Here is a 26,468-nt window from a genome sequence, read left to right as displayed (position 1 = left end):
TGGGGATGGAAGCTTCTGGGATTATTAGAATATGACACACACATCCTCACACTCTACACCCACTCCCAAATGTCCATCCTTATGCTTCTTCCCAAGAGTCCCTTGTCTCTGTTCTTTCCATCTTTTTTCCTTATAAGACCCTGAGTAATTAGAGAGAGCATACACTACTATTCATTAGACCATAAATATACTGTCACTTTAGGTCACTTCTCCACAGAAGACAAAGGACCTAATGCTCTGTTCAGTCAGGGGAAGATGGCCCCTTGCTATTCTTTCTAGGATAGCACAGTTGTTAGATTTGTGTTGAAGTTTCCTCACCCCATTCTACTTCCTTGCACTTTTGCCTATTGCAATATCATCCTTTCCCCTTCTTATTACATTTCTTTCTCTCCTTGCTCTATCTCAGGCTCAGCTTTCCTAAGGACTCAGCTGACATTCTTGTTCATTGAAGAAATGACATAGAGTAGAAGGACAGAAGAGCAAGAGACACTTGTAGGCTGAGATCTTACGTGTTGTGTGGAGTATCATGGTAATTGTTTTATTCAGGTGAGGAGAAAACAGGAGGGAGAACTCAAAATACAAAGGGATGAAAGGCCTTGTCCTCCTCCAGCCTTGAGGCTTTCTGGACTATGTGTGAGGTCTCCAGACATCTCATGGCAAGTTATACAGGTACAATATTGTTTTATTTGAGTGCTGGGGTGTGGGGGACAGACCTACAAAGCTTGAGAACTCTTGCTATAGTGAATATTAAATAAACAATACATGAAAATGATACACCCCGGAAGCATGTGAGGAAAGTGAAGACAAAACAGAATGCCGACTCAAAGTTCAAAGTCTGGCCTTGAATTCCATCTCTGTTATCCTGGTCGTAGAATCTTGGCTAGTCAGATTCACCTGGTGATTCTTGGTGTCCTCATCTGTGCAACCATGGTAAAGAAGATTTAGTGTGAGTTTGAAATAGAACAATACTTGTAACAACGTAGTTGCTATGTTTCCTGGTTGGCTACATATCATATAACTGGCTATTGGCAAATCTCAGGAAATTTGTCATTCTTCAAGTAATAATAATAATCCCAAAACAAACTATACCATCATCACTCTTAGAAACAAATTATTCATTTCATATGATAATTCTAGCACCTTATCTATCTCCCAAGGAAGACAAATGATTCTTAAGCAGGCAGACTGGGTTTTTCTCAATGGTCTCACATATAGATACAGCATTGTTATATTTCAAGTACAACCTACAGATAAACATTGAAAAAGGATATGTTTACCAAATTGATAAGTAAGTATGCAGTATTTCTACTTTACATGTGCTTGCTGCCTGATTAATTAATGCTGATCATTTTGGATAGCATTCTCCAGTGCTCATTTAAGTCTGTGTCTATGTCACAATTAGAAAGTGGAAGATCTCAAAGCCATTTTGCTCCTATTCAAGTGCAGTTGGGGAAACTTGAATTTGCATACTTGATTTGGGGGCTTATATGCACAGTGTGTTATAGCAACTGCCATCATATTGGTAATGAAAACACATGGGACAAAGAGAAAAACTATAAGTAAAAACATAAGTAAAAAGTGAGAGACCCCAGTAGATTCTTGTATTTTACCTCAGAACTTGGGCATTTGACCTATTGCTTTCTAATTACATCTTATTCCTCTGGGCTAAGATCTCATCTTCCATTCTCCAAACAGCAATTCATGGTCAGGGGTGTCTCTTACTGACTTCGAACTCAGCACCACCCTCCAATGAGTCCACACATACTCAGTTCTCTACTAGAAGAGGCATCTTTCACTTATTCCTTACTATTTCTTTGAAACTACCTTCTACTTAAATAGCTCAAAGCATGTCATATGTAAGAAAACTAGCCTCCCAGCTCTAAATGCTACCACTCTGTATAGAAACAGTGACTTAGACCAGACAAGGTAGCCCTGCGTATATACAAAGTCCCATTTGAATACATATAGGTGGCAGTCTTAGTAAGATGTAGTAAGTACTGCATCTCTCTGTCTTCCTACCTCAGCAAAGAGTTCCACTTCCTATCCAATATTCAGGGCAATGTGTGTCACCTTTCCTTTGTCTTTCCTCTCACCCATTCTTCCCACATTACTTAGTATGACCTATTAAAGAGCTTACAACAAATATGTATTCCAAATGGGACAACTTTCAAATGCAAGGCTACCTTGTTTGCCCTAAGTCAGTGTTGTTTCTTGAGTGAATTATTCATCATCTTATTGCTAGTTTCAGCTTTTACCCTCTTCAGTCTATTCTTCACAGCTAGATAAAGGAAAAAGATCACAGTGAATGGATAGATACACTGCGGACCATCCAGTCCCAGGCCAGTCGCTGAAACAAGAAATAAATGAACAAACTAGGCCCTGAGTCTTCTGATTTCACACTACCCCTGGTGAAATCTACAAATAAGACAACCAGTTGTTACTTCCCTTGTGTGTTAAGACATTGACAATAAAGGAAAGATCCATGGGAACATGAAACATGCCACTTTGATTCTGACATGACACTGGACCCTTACAAGATGGTAAAATGAGATTCTGTCCGACTATTCTGCTTATATTTGTCAGACTTGAAGATGCAGAATCTAAAAAAGAAAAATAGGGCCGGGCAGTGGTGGCGCACGCCTTTAATCACAGCACTTGGGAGGCAGAGGCAGGCGAATTTCTGAGTTCGAGGCCAGCCTGGTCTACAGAGTGAGTTCAAGGAGAGCCAGGGCTACATAGAAAAACCCTATCTCAAAAACAAAAACAAAACAAAACAAAACAAAACAAAAAAACAAAGGAAGAAAGAAAAATATGTGTTCAATAGGATGTCAAAGAGTAAGATCACAAGTTAGTTTCTGCTCTCTTTCTGCAAGGTGAACAAATCAATAATCCTCAACACAGAATGCTAACTGGAGAAGTCAGGTATAGGTTATCTTTAAAAGTAATTATTTTTTGGTGGTACTAAGAACTGAACCCAGGCCCCTGCACTCTATATATAGTACTTTATCACTGAACCACACATATGGTTCCAGAAAACCACTTCCTTCTACATTCTTTCATGTCCTTTCCTGGGTAGAAGGAATGCCAGTCCTACTACAGTAAGATCCTTAGTAGGTAAAGGAGATTCTCAAATGTCTTTATACAGGATTTATACAGTCAGGAGCCTAGCCAACAACTTTAGGAAGACCATCAAGCTAAAAGCAATGGGGGAAAGGGGACAGTGGGGTATATTGTATATGTATATATGTATATATTGATATGTATATATTGAAATGTATAGTGATATGTATATATTGAAAAAGCAAGAAATCTCAGGCTGAACACCACACTTCCGAAGCACCCTGGTTTGTGTACATCTAATCGTCAGATACTTCCTACTGCACCAAAGATGAGGGATGGGGCCATATAGGTTGCTAGCTTCCCCCAAACCACACCCAGAATGCCAAGTGGGACATGGAGGGTTAACAAGGCAACTACTCGTGCTGAAGCCAAACATGGAGCCTCCACTGTGCAAAGCCTTCTGACACACAACACATGGCATTGCCAATGCACCTGTGACACTAAAGCAAAGATAGAGGTTTTCATCCCTCTTAAACATTTTCCCCTTCCTTTGTGCTTTCTTCTGCCCACTTCTTTCCATCCTCTTTCCCATACCCAAATACCCTCTGATCAGTTTCCTATGACTATAGATTAATGTGCAGTTTCTAGAGTCTCATGCCATATACATCTTTCTCTAAGCCTACTTGTTCTGCGATTTACCCATGCTGTACAAAGAGTTCACTCCTTTATTGTGTGAAGTATGTCATTGTATGAATATATATGATTTGCTTTTTTTTTACTACTGTATCTTTAAAAATGTCGGGGTCATTTCCTTGACAACTACAAATGATGAACACTCATAAAAGTTCTGTGTGGACATGTGATTTTATTTCTTTTGGATATAGATCAAGGAATGGAGTAAAGAGTATCTGTTTAATGCTTTAAGTCTTTCCACACACTGATCTTCAAAGTGGCGGTACCACTGTACTTTTCCCAGTACATTGAACTGTACCATTGTAAAGGCTCAGGTGTTCCAGTCCCTGGTCAAAACTTGGGATGTTACTCTATGTTGATTCATGCAATCCCCCAAGTCTATGGTGCTGTCTTGCTGTGACCTCAGCTAGCACTTCCATAATGGCTGATAAATCTCCACATATATTCATGTATTTAATTATTTATGTATGCATTGATTTGTCACACATGTTTGGAAAAGTTTCCTGATTGTTGACAAACCATGGGTTTTATTCACGCAGCAGGCTTTTCCTGTATATATGTAAATACTTCTTGCTGCTCATCCACAGAGGGAAGTAAAACACATGAGTACCCAGTGTCTGTGTATATAAATACATCCTAATCAGTCCAGAAAAAAATGTTTGCAAGAACATATCACTGAGTAAAATCCCCCCAAGCCTGAAAAACAGTGCCTGTGGGTGGAGTCCTTTGCTTAGCTATATTTGACCATAGAAGTTTCCCTTAGGCCACAGAAAACTCAGAACCCAGAATCAGGGCTGGCTGTGAGCTAACAGGAAATGCTGCTGTAGCTGATAGGACAGGAGCCAGAACACAGTCAGCAGGGTTCCTATGGAAACACGATAGATACCAGAAGCTGGGAAGAGCTAAGAATATCTACAACAGGACGGTGATCTTAAGAGCATATATAGATTCAGAAGTCAGGTAAGCTGGGCTTTGAATATGCTGTAACTATAGGGCAATTGGTCTTAAGCAAGTTTTATAAATAGGAATGTTCAACAAAAGAATTCTAGGCAATTGTGATAAAGTTTTAAAAATTGAAAACCATTGTCCACTACCTTCGGTTACCATGAATGTGTTTGATGGAAGAAGAGACAAAGGGAGGAAGCTAGGATTTGTGGTGTGTCCAGATATGCCAGGGAGTTCATACATATTACTCTATTTACTATATTACTTAATATTAATTATTTAACATAATTAATATTATATTTAATATAATATTTTATTAATTATTAGAGTATATATTATAGTATTGTATTAATTATTATATTAAATAGAGTAATTATTGAGAGTAAATAATTACTCTAATTATTTAATATAATTACTCTATATTACTCCTAACAGCAACATCAATTTCATTTTAACAACAAAGAGACTGCCACAATTGGATCTCGCTGAAAAGCTCATGTGGCTAAGGCTATGTCGCTCTGTTAGAAGACAGGAGAATCTATAAGAGGTCTAGTAATAGGTCTTCTAGTCGCTGGAACACATGCCTGTAGAGGATGTGAGTGACTCATAATATTTTCCATTCCTAACCACACCCACAACCAGAACCTGCTCTCTGTTGGTCTAAGATAGTTACCAGAAGCCCCCAAACTAGAGGCCAGCAAACTATTAATGGAAACTGTGGGCCAAAATAACCCTTTCTCTCTCTAAGTTGATTTATCTGAGATGTTTGTTACAGTGATAGGATGCTGACTAACACAGAAGCTGATACTAAGGAGGCTGTAACTACATAAATCATGTTCTGAGCCCCAATCCCGGGCTCCAGCAGTGCCTTTCCCATTATATCTAAGGTTCACCACAAAAATTCCTGTGTTTCTCCTCCTACCTGCTTTGTCTCCTCCAGTGACTTCTAAATTTTATGTTCATTTTGCCCTGAAGCTAGGCCAAACATAGTGGGGGTATAATTTCACTCTATTTTTAAGCAACTTTTTAACTTCTTGAACTTCCCCCATTACTTTTTTTTTTCCCCCCGCTACCATTTCCTCTACTTCTCCTAACACATCCTGCATGGTTTTAAACCCTGTATTTAGAGAACACAGAATACAATCTGAACTGTTTTACAGTTACCTTCCTGTCTTCTTTTTACCCTAAAGGTGGGGGCCAGAGGTGTTTACAGAACTTTCCAAAGAGTCCGTAGACTCCAAACTTCTATTTAGTTTTCTTTACTATCTCCTGACAAGCACCAAATTGTTCAAATGGTTATTGATGTCTTCATTTAAGTAACTTCCTCATTCTGCTTTGAAAGTCACTCACTACGGCACAGTGTGTGTGTGTGTGTGTGTGTGTGTGTGTGTGTGTGTGTGTGTGTGTGTGCGCATGTGTAAGAGAAACCAAACATTGATCCTTAAATCAGTTCTGCATTTCATGCTGTAAGATTTCACTATCTTGACCTCTGACACGTGTTTGTTTTCAGATTGATGTTTTATTTGTCTACCAGTTGTATGAGGCAAGAAAATCTTTGCCTTCTTTTATCACTTTGTCTTCTGTTCCTTCCTCCTTTCTTTCTATCTTCCTTTCTTTCTTTCTTCCTTTCTTCCTTTCTTCCTCTCTTTCTTTCTGTCATCTCACTGTGTTGCTAGACTCACCCTAAACCTACTGTCCTACCATGATCTCATAAGCTCTGGGCTTACATATGTATGCCACAATACCTGGCTTATATATCATTTCTTAAAACCTCTGTAGTTGGTCATAAAGCAACCTTCTCTCTTCCCACTTTAAGTTGGAATACTGAGGGAAAAAATGTCCAGCCTCTCTTGAGAGCATCAGCTGTCCTGCAAGAAGAATCATCAGCTCTCACACCCTTCACATGCATCCTGAGGGTGGTGGCAACCATGACAGTATTTAAATCATGTCTGTTATCTTATTGATGTGCCCAACAGGATCTGAGTTTTATTTGTAGGCCAAGAAGTTGTTCACATATAAATAGCACATTTAAATATTTCCTAAGTACCTGTTTTCTTGAGAAACAGCTTCTCCTGAGGAGAAAGCAACTGCTTACATTAGGAAGCCTTCACAGTGGTGCAAGCCACTGTAGACATCTGTATTACTATGCCCCTGAAGTCCCAGGGGAAAACAGTCACTAGGCTGTAGCAGAGATGAAACTGCTGCATCCTTAGCAGCCCTAAAGAAGGAAGCGTAGGTGTGTACTTAATGTGTACTTAGTGGGTCTTTCCATTTGTCTGAGGATTGTAGTTGAGGTGACCTGTGTTAAAAACAAGAAGTATGATCTGCTGTATCCTTAAACCATGACTTCAGTGGGGGTGTATTTCAGTGTAGGGTACTAAAGTAAACTGACCTGAAAAGAAGACTTATTTACTTTTGTTTTACTGTGTGAGTGCTTGCCTGTCTGCATGCATGTACTCCACATGTCTCTGGTACCTTTGGATCCCCTGGAACTAGAATTATAGACAGTTGTGAGCTACCACGTGGACCTGGGAACCGAATCCCAGTCCTCTGCAAAAACAGCAAGTGCTCTTAATTGCTGAGCCATCTCTTCAGTCCCTGACTATTATTTTGTTTTAAATAAGTATATGCAAATGATTTGAGAAATAAAATAAAACACTACTCAGAACAGAAAAGTGAGTCATATAAAGGGAAAGCAGTTAATGAGATGCAAAACAGTCAGCATACCCAAAAGACACTAAGCTAAATCCTATCTATTTCAAAACATAATGCTGACTCCATATTAATGATTATTTGAAGACTGACCATAAATAAAATGTTGTGTGCATTCTACAAAGACAATGTTCTGACGGGTCAAAGGAAAGTCTTTTGTCTCTTGGCCATTAATAAAATAACCTGAGAACAGCCAGAGCCACATGACAGGCACAAGGGAATTGAACCCATGCAAAAGAGGAGCTATAGAATCAGGTAAATGTTTGCTCCTTTCTTTACTGTCACCACAGAACTAAATATGGAGTTAGGAAAATATTATTAGTGCTAAGAACTCTGGCTATTCCTCCAGAGGATCTGGGTTCAAATCCTACCACACACACACACACACACACACACACACAAAATGGTTCAATCACCTATAATTCCAGCTCTAGGGGATCTGGTTCCCTCTTCTGGCTTCCATGGGAACCAGGTGTAGCACATGGTACACATACGTACATGCAGGCAAAATACCCATACACATAAAAATGATAATATTTTTTTTTAAAAAAAAAGACTCCTTTGCATGAGTACCTGGTTTTACACTTTAGGTAGTTAGTGAGACTGAAAAATCATAGACAAGTTCCTATTTTGAACCAGCTCTGACTAATAAGAAGACCAGGAAGCTCTCATCGCCCAAACGGGAGCTGCTTACTCTTAAGACTGGAGCATTGCATGGCTCTGAGATCAGAAGACCTAAAGGAGCTTCATGACACTGATAGCCTTCATTACATGCTCTGTATAGACTCCAGGGCCTCAGTGCTGATGCTGTAAAGGTCCACCATCTATTTAGCTTGCCTCGCAATCCAGTCCCATCCTCTCTGCAGATCCAGGAGACACACTAGCCAGGCCACTGCCCATGCCCCTCACACATGCAAGGACCCTGAATGAACTAATTTCTGTAAGACTGTACAGAAACTCAGGGCTTAGGGGTTGCCCTGTGATTGTAGGAAATGATACATCATATACCAGAAAAGAATAAAGGGATGACCCCACCCCACTTCAGATCTTGATCTAAGCAGCTTTGGCATGTAGAAAGACCCTCAGCTGCCCCTGGCTTCCTTGGGTCCGTTTCTCAGGCAATACAAAGCAAAAGCTGAAGGCAGAAATCTCCTCTTGAGAAATGTCTGCGTGAGCTACATGACCATGAAGCTGTGAACAACAGCTACAAGATCAGAGAACAAAGGAGAATTCTTAGTGTTCTCAGCATCAAAGACAGGTGATATCTAAGAGACCAGGCCCATGTAATGAGAGGCAAGATTCCACTACCTGACCAAAAACAGGACAACAGTGGGACAGCTGGTTTTGTTTCTGTGGGGATTGTAATCATAGGGCATTATGCACTTAATTGTTGTTTAATTGTTTAAACAATTGCTGTTTAATTGAAAAAATTGCTTTCTTTTCAACCTAGAGAGGACCTCAGAGATAACCTAGTCCGTGCCTTCATTTTCCACAAGAGTCCTGACAGCCTGGAAAGGCTATGTGGCTTACTGACATAGCTCATTATATGGCTTATGGACATAGATAGGGTGGGGAGACCAGAGTGAGTCGAGGGGCACAGGCAATATTATGCGGCACCTGGTTAGTTACTTGCAGGCAAACACCTTCTACTCCTAGGTTCTTTTTGGTTGAATTAACACAGATGTGGACAAGTCATACACTGAGCTTATCTACACATGGGCTTTCCTCAGGAGAGGATGAGGACTTGAACATTGTCCTTACTTCCCAGTCCGTGAGGCCACCTGGATAGCTTTGATCCACTCAGTACGCTCCTTGGAAGTGGCTGCCTGCAAGTAATAATGAACTTCATCTGCTGTGATGATCTCAAAGAGGTTCTCTTCATCACTCTTCTTACCTGGTAAGAGAGAAAGTAAAATAACCTGTGGGTATCAGAAACTCACCTGTCCCTTTCCCTTCCCCAAGTCATGGAATGCCTATCTCAAAGTATCCTAAAGTCTACATGCATATTTGTTGTCTAAGGATACAGGCAGTATTTGTAAAGATAGCTATGTGGAATGATTATTAAGAAACATGTACAATACTCAAGGAGAAACATTTTCTTTCATCATTAGTAAGTGTGTTAAATTTCTTGCCTTTGCATACCAATAGCGTCTACTAAGTAACTTCTGATAGTGTTTAAGGAGTTCCTTTGTTTTGTTCATAATATAAACCTAGAGCCAACCTCAACACACCTTATATTAAAAGGTACATATATTTATATATACAAGCATGCATATATAATGAATCCAAGCCAGATCTAACATCAGTCTTGTAAATATAGTCTAAACTAAGACCCAAGTCTGAGCTCTTAATAAAAGATGAAAAGGCAAATAAACTCGAAATGTCAAGCCAGAGTGATCCCATGGTTTGCTGCTTCCCTTTAAATGGTATGTCTTCATTTGATTCAAGATAAATTATCAAGAGATGAAGACAGAGACGCATGCATCAAACAAAACAAATTATTGTATAGTTATCCCTGTTAAAATTTGGTCATTGTTACATAGCTTTCTGTGTAATTTGTGCTCAAAAATATGATTTTTTTAAAAAATAAAACAACACAGAAAGAAAAAGTCTGGCTAATGACAGGGAAGAAAAATGAAATCAGGCTGGGAAGGCCACATCTCAGTGACACCACGTGTCCTTTGGGTCTGACAAGGCAGTCGACAGCCACATGGTTAACCCATGTGTCAGTCAAGGGCATCTAGTGCAGACCCTTATTTTCAGAGCAGGAACTGAGATCCAGCAGGGTGGCATGGCACACAGTGGGTTTTGTGGCAGACTAAGTAGCACAGAATGAGCCAATTGTGCCCAGTGTTCTTCCCACTGGGAATTCTGCATCACTGCATTGGTGTTCCATTTGTTGCAGAACATTTCCTTATATAGATAAGTACATGATCATCTTTAAGGAAAGCCACAGCATCAGAGTCGTGGTCAAGCTCTCTATGGAAGCCAGTTTGGAGGTCATGGATTTCTCTATCATTATTCATTGACATACTTAAGGCATGCACAAAAACACCCCTTTTCCAAAGTTCTGAAAGGTGGGTCAGCTCTTGGGAAGGGATGGCACTTAACTCCCTCCCAAATTTTCAGACAGTTAATTTGTGCATGTCATAAATATATGAGCTATAAGAAAGTTCTTCTTACCATCAGGACTGCTCTCTACTGAAGTCACCACACAGCCTCTCAAGTGGACTGCTCCTAGGGGATCTTCACCCTAGAGGAGAGAGGGGCCACTGTGACTCCAAAGTACGCATGATGAGCCTGCCTAGTTCCATTGTTGGAGACCTACCACAGGGTCAGTCTGTCTAAGAGCAGAGAGAAATGGAAGAAAATCCTTTTCAGAATGTCTACCCGCCCTTTCAAGTTGATGTTTAGGAATGAGCTTCCTGGAAAGGACTCCAGCACCACAGGAAATATCAAGAACTGACAAGTGGTGTGCAGGAACTTGGAACCCTTCTCTACCTCAGGGAAGTAAAATCATCAGAGTGAAGAGATGCCTGCAGAACAGGAGAAAACCTTGGCCAATTCTACACCAAACATGATATTAGTTAGTATCTGGAATATTTGAAGAATTCCTAAGTAAAATACCAAGGAAAACAAATCATCAGATTAAAAATGGGGCTAATGAAATGGATAGACGTTCTTAAGAGAAAGACCACAAGTAGTCAATACGTATTTGAAGTACAAATCAAAGTCATATTGAGGTTCTATTTCACCCCAGTCAGAATGGCTGTTGTAAAAATAAAACAGTAAATATTGTCAAAGATATAAAGAAAAATGAACCCTTACACACTGCTGCTAGGGATGTAAACTGTGACAGCCACTAGCCACTACACTAAATGGGGAGGGTCCTCAAATGACTAGAAGGAGGAAATACACTATAGTGCAACCTAGAAGTTGGATTGGATGGATGGGTAATAAAAACATGTAACATATACTGTAGGACTGTGAAAGGCAGCCTAGCTCCTGGTTGAGCTAAGGCTAGAAACACTGGTGACCCTAAAGGGATGGAAGGCGTTTCGCCCTGCTCCTGGGGAACAAGGCTCTTGGCATGAGGCCGCAGCCTTCCATAGGTTTGTGGCCTTCAGTCAAATAAAGGCACTGCCCCAAGCCCCTTCACAGGTAGAGGACATGATCTGTGGTCATGTAGACTCAAGACAGATCTCCAATTTAATGAGATACCTAAAGTCCTGGAGACTTAGCCAATAAACTCTCCTTCCCAGACAGTCTTCCCAGTAAAAGGTATTTAACCTCAAGCCCACTAAGAGAAGTGGGGTATGGTTTTACTCATCCACTTGCCACTATGACAATAAATGCCTTAAAACCATGAACTGCCTCTTTTCATCTGGATCTGCTGCGGGGAACAATGGAGGAGGCTTTCGCAGAAAGAGCTGCCTTCTAATCTCCTGTAGAAGGCCTCTCTGAGCTTCCAGCCAGGGCCACGACCAAGCCAAGCCAAGGCAAACACAGCCAACCAACAAGTCAAGGACTCTATCCCTGCAGAACCAGCCTAGAAAGAGTTTCCCCTTTCCCACTCGAACCCAGGCTAGATCTAGCCCTCAGGCCCCCACTCCATTCTCAGCTCTTTCTTGACTTCCAGCGGAGCCTGTATGCTCAAGAGCCTGAGAACCAGACTGCCTCGGTTCCCACGGAGCCAGCTCCAGCTGTCCCCAGGACCTCAGACTGTGCTTTCTAACACACCTCCCCACCCAGTGGTATCCCCACTTCTTCCCTACAGCCCAAAATACCAGTCCAGTGACAGTGGGATAAACACAGTCAAACTTCTTTTGTCCTGCCTCCCAGAGTGGCCCAAGCCCTGTGGCGAAGCTGATGCAGGACCCCATTAACCCTACAATATACAACTGTAAGAACAGCAAACTATTCCCACTTGTAGGAAAATGGATGGAACTATACACCATTTTGTTAAAGCAAGATAAACCAGACTCAGGAAGCTGACTACCCCTCATGTTTTCTCCTAGGAAGACATTAGAAAGTACACTGGGGACTACAAATGAGGAGGGATAAAAGGAAGGAAGGCGACAAGGTGTGAAGTCTATATGAGATAGGAAAGCAGGAGGACTGTTCAGGGAAGGAAGAATCTAGTGGGAGTGGAGAAGAGGGGACACAAAAGAGCATTGGGGCAGAGGAATGACAACAAAGAAGGCAGGTGTGTATGCGTGTGTGTGTGTGTGTGTGTGTGTGTGTGTGTGTGTGTGTGTGTGTAAATGTCACAATGAAACCCATTATTTGACTGCCAAGAGAAATTAAAGTGATGCATATGTATATATATATATATATATATATATATCATCTCAAGTGGGACAAAATAACATATACTGAGTTAACCAAATACAAATAATATGCTGATATTGTCTTCAACTCCTGGAGGCACAAGAACTCAGACATTGCCATGGGAAATATGGCAATAGTAGAAAAAAGTAACGGACTAAGAAGAAACCTGAGAATGGAAACAGAAGTAATCAAACAGCGGGGTGTGGCCCCAGCTCATTCACACTGCAAAGCTTCTATTTGGATCAACTCATCTGCACAAAACCTCACCCCAGCAGGGTCATAGTAGTGCAGGTAGGCTGGGTCTTCTCTCAGAACGAACTTTCTCACTTTCCAGTTTTTCCTCCGGTGCCCCTGTACCAAGAGACAACATAGGGAAAGGAAGGGTGAGTTGGTAGCATCCCTCTGTACACGGGGCATACATAAGTAAGAAGCCTGCTGAGGTACAGGAAAAAAAGAAGGCCACAGTGAATTCCTGGGTCCTGAACCATGTCTTTCTCGGGGAGCCAGCACCAAGACCAGTTAATAAGGCAGATGTTATTGAACCACGTGGATAAATTACAACATTCTTCTGCTGTCTTCTGGCTGTAGAATTATGTGAAATGGCACTCTACTGTATATGATACATTGACCAGCGCTGGTCACATAACTCAGCTTAGCCCTGTTCTTTGAGGAGCTAGTGATCCATAAGGAAAGACACTATGGCAAAACACAAATAAAATACTAAATATAAATACGGAGTTCAAAAGAATTAAATGAGAGATATTCACGGCTATCACTTATCAAATATGATTATTTCTCTTGAAATAAAAGTGAGAAGCAGGAAGGGGAACACATTTCTCCAGTTAGACGCAGCTTCTTCCCATGTGTGGAGTACACAACAAAGGTATCCTTTTAATGAAAGTGTAAACCTTCTCTACGGGTTAACCCCAGTGAACTCTGATGAAAGCAATGGAAGGGGAGTTGATCTTTTGAGAAACATAAAAAACATTTTTAAATTTGCTCCCAAGTAGTTCTAATTTGAACCAGGGTTACTCATGAGGTAAAGGATTGAGGCAGGCAAGCAGGAGGAAAACTCAGTAACTTAGGACTCTGCTTGGCTTGGGCTACAAACACACCTCTTTCTCACAATGGATGCACTTGGCACTCTCACCACCCTGGAGCTTTACGAACATCCTCTTCCAAGCAATAAAATAGGACTCTCCTCCCTTAGCAGCCCCTTGGTAATTCCCCTTTTGTGGTTACCTTCTGCTCAAATGTGTCCTGAAATGCATGTGGGAACTACAGATGGGACAAGCACAACTTGAGCAAATTTTGGGTTCATATTCAATAAAGTGAACTTCTAGGGGAAATTCCCTATCATCATATCCATAACTTTGAATTAATGTGATTAAATTCAGAGATTATGCTAGAAACACATGCAACAAAGAAAAACTTATGTAACCCAAGACCCACCTAGTCAGTCAAAACAGAACCACCCAAACTACGCCCCCTAGGAATTAATACTTCCTCCTTCTGAAGTCCTTGAAAAGAAGCAACACTGTACCTGAAATTGCACATAACACCCCACACACGTGCATGCGCACTTCTGCTGTGCCTGTGCTGGTGCCCATGCCCTCGAACAGGACCGGACCTTAGCCTATTGTTCCTATAAAGTTGGCCTAATGCCATAGCTTTAAGTCTAACCAGGCTTCTCCACAGTCTGGAATGGCATCTTTTTGCTCTTAAAGGTTACCAGAGAGTAGCCTGTTTCTATATTCCGGTCACTTTGAAGTACTTTACCATGAAATATCTTTAACTTTTTAATGCCATCTCTGTTTTTTTTTTTAGATGTTTTCTTTATTTACAAGTCATACAATATCTCCTTTCCCAGATTCCCCTCCAAAGAAAAAAGAAAAGAAAAGAAAAAAGAAAAACAAAAACAAACCCCTGTTCCTTCCCCTCTCCCCCTGCTCACTACCCTACTCTCTCCTGCTTCCTGACTCTGGCATTCCCCTACACTGGGACATAGAACCTTCACAGGATCAAGGGCCTCTCCTCCCATTGATGGCCAACTTGGCCATCCTCTGCTATACATATGCTGCTTGAGCAATGAGTCCCACCATGTGTACTCTTTGGTTGATGATTTAGTCCCTGAGATCTCTAATGGTACTAGGTAGTTCATATTATTGTTTGTCCAAAGGGGCTGCAAGCCCTTCAGCTCCTTAGGTCCTTTCTCTAGCTGCTTCATTGGGGACCTTGTACTCAGTCCAATGGATGGCTGTGAGCCTCTACTTCTGTATTAGTCGGGTACTGTCGGAGCCTCTCAAGAGATAGCTATATCAGGCTCCTGTCAGCCAGCACTTGCTGGCATCCACAATAGTGTCTGGTTTTGATGACTGAATATGGGAAGGATTCCCAGGTGGAGCAGTCTTTGGATTGTCCTTCCTTCAATCTCTACTCCATAGTTAGGCTCTACAACTCCTTCCATGGGTATTTTGTTCCCCCATTTAAGAAGGAACAAAGTATCCACATTTTGGTCTTCCTTCTTGAGTTTCTTCTGGTTTGTGGACTGTACTTTGTGTATTCCGATCTCCTGGGCTAATACCCACTTACTTATAAGAGAGTGCAAACCATGTGTGTTCTTTTGTGATTGGGTTACCTCACTCAGGATGACATTTTCCAGATCCATACATTTCCCTAAGAATTTCATAAATTCATTGTTTTTTTAATAGCTGAGTAGTACTCTGTTGTGTAGATGTACCACATTTCTGTATCCATTTTATGAGATCCCATATGTCAATTCTTGAACTTAGAGCATAAGCTATTGATGTTCTGTTCAGGAAATTTTCCCCTGTGCCTATGTGCTCGAGGCTCTTCCCCACTTTCTTTTCTATTAGTTTCAGTGTATCTGGTTTTATATGGAGGTCCTTGATCCACTTGGACTTGAGCTTTGTACAAGAAGATAGGAATGGACCAATTTGCATTCTTCTACATGCTTAACTGCCAGTTGAGCCAGCCCCATTTGTTGAAAATGCTGTCTTTTTTCCACTGGATGGCTTTAGCTCCTTTGTCAAAGATCAAGTGGCAATAGGTTTGTGGAATCATTTCTGGGTCTTCAATTCTATTCCATTGATCTACTTGCTTGTCACTGTACTAATACCATGAAGTTTTTATCAAAATTGCTCTTTAGTACAGCTTAAGGTCCGGGATGGTGATTCCTTTATTGTTGAGAATGGTTTTGGCTATCCTGTTTTTTTTTTTTGTTTGGTTTTTTTTGTTATTCCAGATGAATTTGCAAATTGCTCTTTCTAAGTCTGTGAAGAATTGAGTTGAAATTTCGATGGGGATTGCATTGAATCTGTAGATTGCTTTCAGCAAGCTGGCCATTTTTGCTATATTAATCCTGCCAACGCACGAGCATGGGAGATCTTTCCATCTTCTGAGATTTTCTTCAATTTCCTTCTTCAGAGACTTGAAGATTTTGTCAAACAGGTCTTTTAATGGCTTAGTTAGAGTCACACCAAGGTATTTTTTATTATTTGTGACTATTGTGAAGAGTGTTGTTTCCCTAATTTCTTTCTCAGCCTGTTTATCCTTTGTGTAGAGGAAGGCCAATGATTTGCTAGAGTTAATTTGATATCCAGCTACATTGCTGAAGTTGCTTATCAGGTTTAGGAGCTCTCTGGTGGAATTTTTGAGGTCACTTAAGTATACTATCATATTATCAGCAAATAGTGATAATTTGACTTCTTCCTTTCCAATTTATATCCCTTTGATCTCCTTTTGTTGTCTAATTGCTCTGGCTAGGACTTCAAGTACAATATTGAGTAGGGAAGGAGAGAGTAGGCAGCCTTGTCTAGTCCCTAATTTTAGTGGAATTGCTTCAAGGTTCTCTCTATTTATTTTGATGTTGGCTACTGGTTTGCTATATATTGCTTTTACTATGTTTTTAAGTATGGACCTTGAATTCCTGATCTTTCCAATACTTTTATCATGAAGGGATGTTGGATTTTGACAAATGCTTTCTAAGCATCTAATGAGATAATCATATGGTTTTTTTCTATGAGTTTGTTTATATAGTTAATTACGATCATGGATTTCCATATATTGAACCATTCCTGCATCCCTGGGATGAAGCTTACTTGATCATGATGGATGATCGTTTTGGTATATTCTTGGATTCGGTTTGCAAGAATTTAATTGAGTATATTTGCATTGATAGTCATAAGGGAAATTGGTCTGAAGTTTTCTTTCTTTGTTAGGTCTTTGTGTAGTTGAGGTATAAGAGCAATTGTGGCTTCATAGAACAAATTGGGTAGAGTGCCTTCTGTTTTTATTTTGTGGAATAGTTTGAGGAGTATTGGTATTAGGTCTTCTTTGAAGGTCTGATAAAACTCTGCACTAAACCCATCTGGTCCTGGGCTTTTTTTTGGTTGGGAGACTATTAATGACTGTTTCTATTTCATTAGCAGACATGGGACTGTTTGGATCGTTGGTCTGATCTTGATTTAACTTTGGTACTTGGTATCTGTCTAGAAAATTATCCATTTCATCCAAGTTTTCCAGTTTTGTTGAGTATAGGCTTTTGTAGTTGGATCTCATGATTTTTTGGATTTCCTCAGTGTCTGTTGTTATGTCTCCCTTTTCATTTCTGATCTTGTTCATTAGGATAATGTCTCTGTGCTCTCTAGTTAGTCTGACTAAGGGTTTATCTATTTTGTTGATTTTCTCAAAGAACCACCTCATTTGGTTGATTCTTTGTATAGTTCTTTTGTTTCTATTTGGTTGATTTCAGACCTGAGTTTGATTATTTCTTGCCTTCAACTCCTCTTGGGTGAATTTACTGCTTTTTGTTCTAGAGCTTTCAGATGTGCTGTCAAATTGAGGTGTATGCTCTCTAGAGTTTCTTTTTGGAGGCACTTAAAGCTATTAGTTTTCCTCTTAGGACTGCTTTCATTGTGTCCCATAAGTTTGGGTATGTTGTGGCTTCATTTTCATTAAATTCTAGAAAGTCTTTAATTTATTTCTTTATTTCTTTATTTCTTCCTTGACCAAGTAAACATTGAGTAGAGCGTTGTTAAGCTTCCACGTGTTTGTGGGCGTTCTATTGTTTATGTCATTATTGAGGAGCAGCCTTAGTCCACGGAGATCTGATAGGATACAAGGAATTATTTCAATCTTCTTGTATCTGTTGAGGCCTGATCTGTGACCAATTATATAGTCAATTTTGGAGAAGGTACCAAGAGATGCTGAGAAGAAAGTACATCTTTTGTTTTAGGATAAAAAGTTCTATAAACATCTGTTAAATCCATCTGTTTCATAACTTATGTTAGTCTCACTGTGTCTTTGTTTAGTTTCTGTTTCCATGATCTGTCCATTGCCGAGAGTAGGGTGTTGAAATCTCCCACTATTATTGTGTGGGGTTCAATGTGTGTTTTGAGCTTTATTAAAGTTTCTTTTATGAATGTAGATGCTCTTGTATTTGGAGCATGGAGTTCAGAATTGAGAGTTCATCTTGGTAGATCATACCTTTGATGAATATGAAGTGCCCCTCCTTATCTTTTTTTGATCACTTTAGGGTGAAAGTCGATTTTATTCTATATTAGAATGGCTACTCCAACTTTTATCTTGGGACCATTGGCTTGGAGAATTGTTTTCCAGCCTTTTATTCTGAGATAGTGTCTGTCTTTGTCACTGAGGTGGGTTTCCTGTATGCAACAAAATGTTGGGTCCTATTAATATACCCAGTCTGATAGTCTATGTCTTTTTATTGGGGAATTGAGTCCATTGATATTAATAGATGTTAAGGAAAGGTAATTGTTGCTTCCTGTTATTTTTTGTTGTTAGAGCTAGAATTCTGTTCATGTGGCTATCTTCTTTTAGTTTTGTTGGAAGATTACTTTTTTCCTTTTTCTAGGATGTAGTTTCCCTCCTTGTGTTGAAGTTTTCCATTTATTACCCTTTGAAGGGCTGGATTTGTAGAAATATATTGTGTAAATTTGGTTTTGTCATGGAATACTTTGGTTTTTCCTTCTATGGTAATTGAGAGTTTTGCTGGTTATAGTAGCCTGGGCTGGCATTTGTGATCTCTTAGGGTCTGTATGACATCAACCCAGGATCTTCTGGCTTTCATAGTCTCTAGTGAGAAGTCTGGTATAATTCTGATAGGTCTGCCTTTATATGTTACTTGACCTTTTCCCCTCACTGCTTTTAATATTCTTTCTTTGTATTGTGCATTTGGTGTTTTTATTATTATGTGATGGGAGGAATTTCTTTTCAGTCTATTCAGTCCAGCCTATTTGGAGTTCGATAGGCTTCTTGTATGTTCATGGGCATTTCTTTCTTTAAGTGAGGGAAGATTTCTATAATTTTGTTGAAGATATTTACTGGCTGTTTAAGTTGGAGGTCTTCACTCTCTTCTATACCTATTATCCTTAGGTTTGGTCTTCTCATTGTGTCCTGGATTTCCTGGATGTTTTGGGTTAGGAACTTTTTGCATTTTCTTTGACTGTTGTGTCAATGTTTTCTCTGGTATCTTCTGCACCTGAGATTCTCTCTTCTATCTCTTGTATTCTGTTGCAGATGGTTGCATCTATGGTTCCTGACTTCTTTCCTAGGATTTCTATCTCCAGAGTTGTCTCTCTTTGTGATTTCTTAACTGTTTCTACTTCTATTTTTATGTCCTGGATGGTTTTGTTCAATTCCTTCACCTGTTTGGTTGTGCTTTCCTGTAATTCTTTAAGGGATTTTTGTGTTTCCTCTTTAAGGGCTTCTACTTGTTTACTCATGTTCTCCTGTAATTCTTTAAGGAATTTTTGTGTTTCCTCTTTAAGGGTTTGAACCTGTTTACCTGTGTTCTCTTGTATTTCTTTAAGGGAGTTATTCATGCCCTGCTTAAATTCCTCTATCACCATTGTGAGATATGATTTTAGATCCAAATCTTGCTTTTCTGGTGTTTTGGGATATCCAGGACTTGCTGTGGTGGGAGTACTAGGTTCCGATGAAGCCAAGTAGTCTTGGTTTCTGTTGGTAAGATTCTTGAGTTTGCCTTTCTCCATCTGTTGATCTCTGGTATTAGATGTTATTATGTCTCTGGCCAGAGCTTGTCCTCTTGTGGGTCTGTAAGCCTGTTGGCTTCTGGAAGATCAATTCTCCTCTGGTAAGACCCGTGTGCAGAGGGCTGTGGATCAGTCATCCCTCCTGAGTCCTGGGGTCAGAACAAACCCTGAAGACAGGCTTTCCACTTTCGGGGAGAAGTGCAGAGAGGGCTGTGGATCTGCAGTCCCTCCTAGGGAGGGACTAGAGGGAGGTAGAAAAGATCCTGTGCCAGCTGCCCTGCCACTTCTGAGGCCTGTGCCTCCTGGCTGGTCCCACCTTAGAAAGTCACCAGAGACAAATCTTACCTGAGTCCCTGGGTTCCAGTACTCCCTGGAGGCAAGCTCTCTGCTTTCAGGGAAGGGGCAGAGAGGGCTGTGGATACACAGTCCCTGCTAGGTGTAGATGAAGGTAGAAAGGATCCTGTGCGGGCTACCCTGACACTTCTGAGGCCTGTGCCTCCCTAAAAGTCTAATGCCATCTCTTGGCCAACTTATTTTTCCCTAAAAAAAAAAAAAGAAATGGCAATACTTTCATAAAATCTTTTCATCATTATGAAATTGGCAAAAGAAGCATCTCATTATTTCTCGGAGCATTTTCTGCCCTACCTGTCCCAGTTCTAACTCAACATTACCTTCATCATCTACTTAACATTTTTTCTTTCACTTTATGGGTTTCATTTTTGGTTTATTATTGGTCAAACTAAATACTATTTAATAACTTTGGCTGTTTTTCATTTGTTACTTTTGTTTTGTCTTTTTGAGATAAAGTCTCACTATAAACAGGCTGTCTAGGCTGGCCTTGAGTTCACAGACATCTCTATGGTTCAGCTTTATGAGTGCTGGGATTATGAACATGCATCACCATCCTCTGCTCATATTAGTGATTTAGAAAAAAAAAACTTAGAAGGTTTGTAAAGGGAGGAAGGCCAAGGTGAAATAGTGGCAGTCACTCACCTGCTTCAGTAAACATCCCTGCTTGATGATAACCCCTCTGAATTCTTCTTTCAGGATGACATCATCATCACTGGAGTTCTCCTCACAGAAGAATCCACTGTCTGGCTGTTGGGAAACCACACAGCAGGTTCTTACTATTCTCAAGAACATTGCTCTACTGATGTCCACAACCTGCCTACCAGCCACTTTGCCTCTCTGCTGTTGCATGTACCCTGATCTGAAGCTTCAGGGTTACTCTGGGTTTGCTATCTAAGCCTCTGCCACCCTCTTGCACCTAGTTGCTGCTCCTTATGTGTGTCTGTTCAAGTGTGGTCTGTCCAGTAGTCTTTCATTCTCCACAATTCCCCAGGTAATATTCTACGTCTGGTTCATCAACATCTTCTTTCTCATGGCTTGAAATCAGACAGCACTCTGATGTAACACTCTCCACCATGATTTGTCACCCAGCTCCACCCATCTCTCACCTTGAGAGAACCAAGGGCACGTGTTCCATCTCAGCCTCTGAGGTTAGGACACTTGGTGGATTTTCTGAGTTCTAAAAGAGTGACAAACCACACAGAGGAGGAGGGAGCTGCTTCGGGGAGTTAGTTTAGCACCCTTTATTTAAATAGCTATAAAAAGCTAGACCAAAGGTCTGAAGCATGAAAAAGAAGTGGTAATGGAACTTCCCCAAAAGTGAACTGAACCGCTGTCTGGGATGTTCACTTCATTTGTACAAGCTGAATGGTTCTCAGCAGAGCTTTCCTAACTTCTACATTCTGATCCAAAATAGAAACAAAACTGTCAAAAATCCCCCTAGAAGTCCACAGTTGCTGAAATTGTCATGTGATCCCTAGTTAGGCTATGTTACATAATGTGAGTTTAGCAATCTCTGTAAACACAGCATAAGAAACAAGGTGATGGGTGGAAATGTATATAAAAGCACAGTGAATATTTTATTGAGTATTTGAACACAGGCAACTCATCACACTTATGATTTTATGGACAGCCCTCTAAAAAGAACATCATAGCAGGACGGATGCAGGCCTTTCCACTGCTGTGTTCCCACTGTCCAGGACAACATGTGCCAAGCACTGATACACTGATAAAATAAATTAATTTATTTTAATTAAAATTAAAATAAATCAAATGATCGCTTAGAGTATTGGTTCTCAACCTGTAGGTTCTGACCCCTTTGGGGGTCAAACAACATTTCACAAGGATCATCCAAGACCACTGAAAAACACAGCTATTTGTGTAAGATTAAAAACAGTAAGATTAGAGTTAGGACTACCAACAAAAATAGTTTTGTGGTCAGGAATCCCCATATCAAGGGGAACTGTATTAAAGTGTCACAGCATTAGGAAGGCTGAGAACCACTGACTTAGAATAAAAATAAAAATATTTCAAAGGTGAGTGACAGAAAACTATTTAGGTAAACAATCGTTTTCTTTAAACTGTTCACTTGGGGAGGGCAGCATTTGAGGGAGCAGCTGTGAAGTGTAGAAAGTGCTGGTGTAAGAGATGCTTTGTGGGCCTGGTACATGTTTTTTAAATAGTTGTTTATTTGTGTGTGTTTGAGGGAGGGATTGAATATCTATGAGAACGTGCAAGCCACTGTGTGGCAATTGAGGTCAGGGAAGTATTGCAGCTCCTAAAGGAATGGCTTTCTCTACAGATGTTCTCCAGCCAGGAAGAGTTTCCCCACTGCAAGTGTAACAACTTTGCGCTGTCTGGGGAAGATTTCCCCAGTGGAAGTGTTCTAGCTCCTCTCTGGAAAGCCAAGGTTTCCCAGCAAAAGCTCTGCTCGGGCAAAACTGTTACAGCTCTGCTCCAAAAGGTATCCTGGCCGTGGAGAGCCAAGAAATGCCACAAAATCACAACAAACCTCACACAAGAGATTGATTCCGAGGGGAAAACCCAGGAGGGTAGCTCCCTCCGCTAGGATAAGAAGCAGCAGAAAACTAGGCAGAACACAGGGTTTTATAGGGTTCCTTGCCAAGGTGGGAGGATGGCTTTCCAGGGAGGCCTGCATTGGAGGGATTGTGTGGCCTGATCCTTGCGGTAAACTCAGGGGTTGTGGGATTATTGTTTTTCTTGGTGGGTGAAACTGGGTCACTCTTCCGCCTCTGGGCTGGGAATGGTCATTACAGCTCTTAGAATATAGCTCATGGCTGGTAGGGAAGTGTGGAGGTGGAACCTGACCACTGGAGCTCCTCGGTTGAAGGTCTGGCCACTTTCCTGCCTTGAGGGCTTACAAAGTTTACAAAGTATGCAAAGGTTACACCATTTAGGAATGAAGTTCACAGCAGGAGAAAGCTTGAGTTAGTGTGAAGAACCAACAGTCAAAGGACAACATGCAGGAACTGGCTCTCCCCTTCTACCATACAAGTTCTGAGGACTGAACTCAGGATATCAGGCTTGGTAGCAAGCACCTTTCCTTGTGAGCCATCTCACCAGCTGCCTTTTAACTTTTCTTTTCCACCCAGCCTTCCCACCCATCAAGTCTCTTTATGATTAGACATTTCATTTGCATATGTGGCTATAAATTAGTTATCCTTAGAAAATCTACCCCAATCCTATGTCAGGGAGCACACATGGGAAGCTTTTCACACTTACAAAATAGTAGAAAGCATCAGGGTTGTCCAGGAAAGGGTTTTCAGCTATTCCATCTGCTGCATTCTTGGACAGATCTCCAGCAGGCTGCAGGTACCCTTCACTGAGCAGGGAAGCGGAGAGCATGAGGCCTTCCTGGCGATTCCGAACTAGCTTGTTAGAAACCAGCCAGTCAATGACACCACTACCTGGATAGGAATATCAGAGGGAATACTAAACCTCTTTCCCAAGCCACAAGCCACTGACTTTACCCCAAGGACCAGGCCATATAATCCCTCCAGTGCAGGCCTCCCTAGAAAGCCACCCTCCCACCTGACCCATCTAGTCTCATCTTCCCGGTGATTCCAAGAAGGAAAAAGAAAATCAGTGAGACAGATATTTGAAATCAAAAGGAATCATGCAAAAGTTAAAGCATGTGTGTGCGCACACTTTGACACACATGTACACATGCACACAAATATATTTGTAGATGTGCATATATATACTTATATAGTACTTTAAAAAGAAATATATAAATTATTTGTAATACTCCACACATTGACTAAGCTCCTACAAGATACTAGATTACAAGATACAAGATAGGAGTAGGCAGGCTTACTAGTGAAAATGTAAGCTTTAAAGTTAAAGAATGTTGCTGTAAGCCAATATTTTGGTACAATGAATGATTTGATCAAATCAGAAATTGATTTATAAAGTAACTGGGCTGAGACCTCAAATATGAGAAGGTGTTTGCAAGTATTTGAGATAGGAGCTGAGGGCCCAGCGTAGGCAAGGAGCAGCCATGTGGACAAGTGCAGAAGCACATCGCAGCCCATAAGACCAGAGATGGAGCTGGTGAGAAAAAGGCACAAGCTGTCAAGAGGAGGAGGAAGATGTGGGTCAGCGAGGAGAGTCTGATGCTGCATTAAGAAGTCTGTCAGTGTAGAGATACTTCAAGTTATTAATTACCAAATAGCACAGTGGGGTGTGTGTCCTAAGTTAAAATTAGATTGCATTACTTGTGTTTATCATCATGCCTTTTAAAGGGTCAGGCAGGGACAGTGAGTAGTCATATTACTTAGCTTTTTTTCTCAGGAAACTGCACAGGCAATGAAATGAAGAAAATTTATCAGTGGAATTATTCGCAAACTAAAAATGAAGCTTTGCATTTATAAAGTGTGTTCCCTACAACTTCACACAGTGATGCCTAACATAGCAGCCTACTAGTCCTGGGTCACTGGAACGGGTGCATTGGGTACGGGACACCTGAGAGAGCCAGGACCCCTTTCAGAGAGTAAGCCTTCCATGAGTTTCACACCTGAAAAGTTTTACTCCCACTTCTTTCTCTATGAAGACAAGCATTTCTCCCTTAAATCTTCACAATCTCACAAAAGAGGTAGCAATTACTGGCTCCATTTGAAAAATAAAAAACTTAAGACTTGGGGAGTTGGAATGACCTCGGGCCTCAGTCAGGTCTGTCCTGAGCCTTCATTTTGTATGTCTCCCATTTGAGTGGTGCTTGTTTGACTGGGTATGCTGGAATCTGAAAGACAACCTCATCCTGAGTCTTCTGTCATGAGATAGATCAGATCGTCAAGGTACTCCATTGCGTGTGAGCACTGAGTGTGTCCTAATCTCTGCCTCTCAGCTGATACCACCTGACTCACATGAAGACTCCACTCAAGGAGAGTTCTAGAATCTATAATGACCATCCACAGGAAGGACTTGAATCTGACACTCAGGGGTATGTTCAACAGAAAATAAGTCTAGGCTAGATCTGTCAGTGGAGTCTACCTAGGAACCCCCTCTTATTCCTTTGGCCTGGGGTTCTCTCATGGTAACCCCAGTCTTACAGTCTTAGGGTCCTGCCTTGCCTTTGCTGTGCCCCATAGTAGCTTGATGCCATAGCGCCCTTGATGCTAAAGGGCACTGCTTGCATTTCCTAAAGTTCCATGCCCCATGGTGCAAATCACATCATTTTCTTTTCACCTTCCTGACTCTGACCTAAGCCATTTTCATGAATATTCTCTGGACCTAACATCTTCTCAGATGCTTAAACTATTATAATTCCCCCAAGGTGTATCCCTGTGGCATCTTTTGCAAGCATGTTTACGATGCTAAGTGTCTGACATACTCCCAAACTACACATCCCATTTTGCTTTCTATAATGAGCCATAACATTTTCCAGGTGGTAAGTATATTTTTCCAGATTATATCCTGCACATTTCCACCATCACTAATCATCAGAAATCTTCCCTTCAAACTCCCTCTACTTTGAGGTCAAGAGGCACTGCCTCCCGTCCACCTCAGCAATTCTTAGTTCTTCATCTCTTCCAAAATCATGGCTTTGTTGCTTAGATATGTAACCTCTTCAATCATACTAACTACTTGAAAGCTTAGCACTCAAAATGCTTTGTATGGCTCAGGTACTATTCCCCTATAAAACAACAAGCCTGGGAAGTAGGTCCACTCTGCTTTACAGAATGACTGGGGTTTTGTGGGTAGTAAGCTGCAGATCCAGAGTTCGAAAACAGGCAGTATGTTCTTAATGTTTTCACAGCTATGACACATGGCATAAATACCTAATACCTTACTGTATGTACAGTGTCTGACATCCTAACATTACTATTTAGAATTTTTATACTACATATCTGAATTCCTGTTTATTACAACATGGGTTGCAGTATATCAAGCTGTGCCTTTTTCAATATAATGCCAAATATTGGAGAAAAAAGATGTCTGGTCGATATAGCTGTGATTCTGAAGTCTTGAACAAAAACAAGAGCTTTTTCTCCCATTATTACTCTTTCAGCACAGGCAGAATCCTTTTCTCTTGTTCAAGGCCATGGGAGAATGCCACGTCCCCCCCTCAGCTGACCATTTTGGGAGTACACATCATTTTACCTGTAAAGCAGTGATTAAAAACCTTCTTGTCCTTCTCCAGATTCAACTCCTTTATTCCTTTTTCAGAGTCTTTCATAGACAGATACAAAGCCCTGCACAGAGATAAAATGGAGGTGAAGGAGGAGCATTTCAGAATGATGAACTACAAAAACTGACCTTCACAAGCTACGTCTCACCACTCCATAGCATATCCCTGAGCCTTTTCTGTCTGTCAGACCA

General features: G+C 40.8%; 1 protein-coding gene across 2 annotated transcripts in view; it reads right to left on the bottom strand.

Annotated features, from left to right (window-relative positions):
• Nucleotides 1–510: 510 nt before the first annotated feature.
• The window catches only part of Plek (pleckstrin), a 41,966-nt gene continuing 16,008 nt past the window's right edge, over nucleotides 511–26,468 (bottom strand). Inside the window, exons 4-10 of one of the 2 annotated variants that reach the window (XM_031338999.1) lie at nucleotides 26,250–26,341; nucleotides 23,370–23,554; nucleotides 20,772–20,876; nucleotides 13,009–13,092; nucleotides 10,594–10,663; nucleotides 9,172–9,304; nucleotides 511–917 (exon numbers count right to left, since the gene is read on the bottom strand). In XM_031338999.1, the coding sequence (XP_031194859.1) occupies nucleotides 914–917; nucleotides 9,172–9,304; nucleotides 10,594–10,663; nucleotides 13,009–13,092; nucleotides 20,772–20,876; nucleotides 23,370–23,554; nucleotides 26,250–26,341 (673 nt within the window). In that variant the 3' untranslated portion in view covers nucleotides 511–913. Of the gene's footprint in view, nucleotides 918–9,167; nucleotides 9,305–10,593; nucleotides 10,664–13,008; nucleotides 13,093–20,771; nucleotides 20,877–23,369; nucleotides 23,555–26,249; nucleotides 26,342–26,468 lie in introns of those variants that run through there. The other variant, XM_031339000.1, reaches the window with a different exon arrangement.

The sequence above is a fragment of the Mastomys coucha genome, unplaced genomic scaffold, assembly GCF_008632895.1.
Source record: "Mastomys coucha isolate ucsf_1 unplaced genomic scaffold, UCSF_Mcou_1 pScaffold22, whole genome shotgun sequence".
NCBI lineage: Eukaryota > Metazoa > Chordata > Mammalia > Rodentia > Muridae > Mastomys > Mastomys coucha.
The sequence above is the reverse complement of the archived record's forward strand: the minus strand, read 5'-3'. Positions and strand labels throughout refer to the sequence as shown.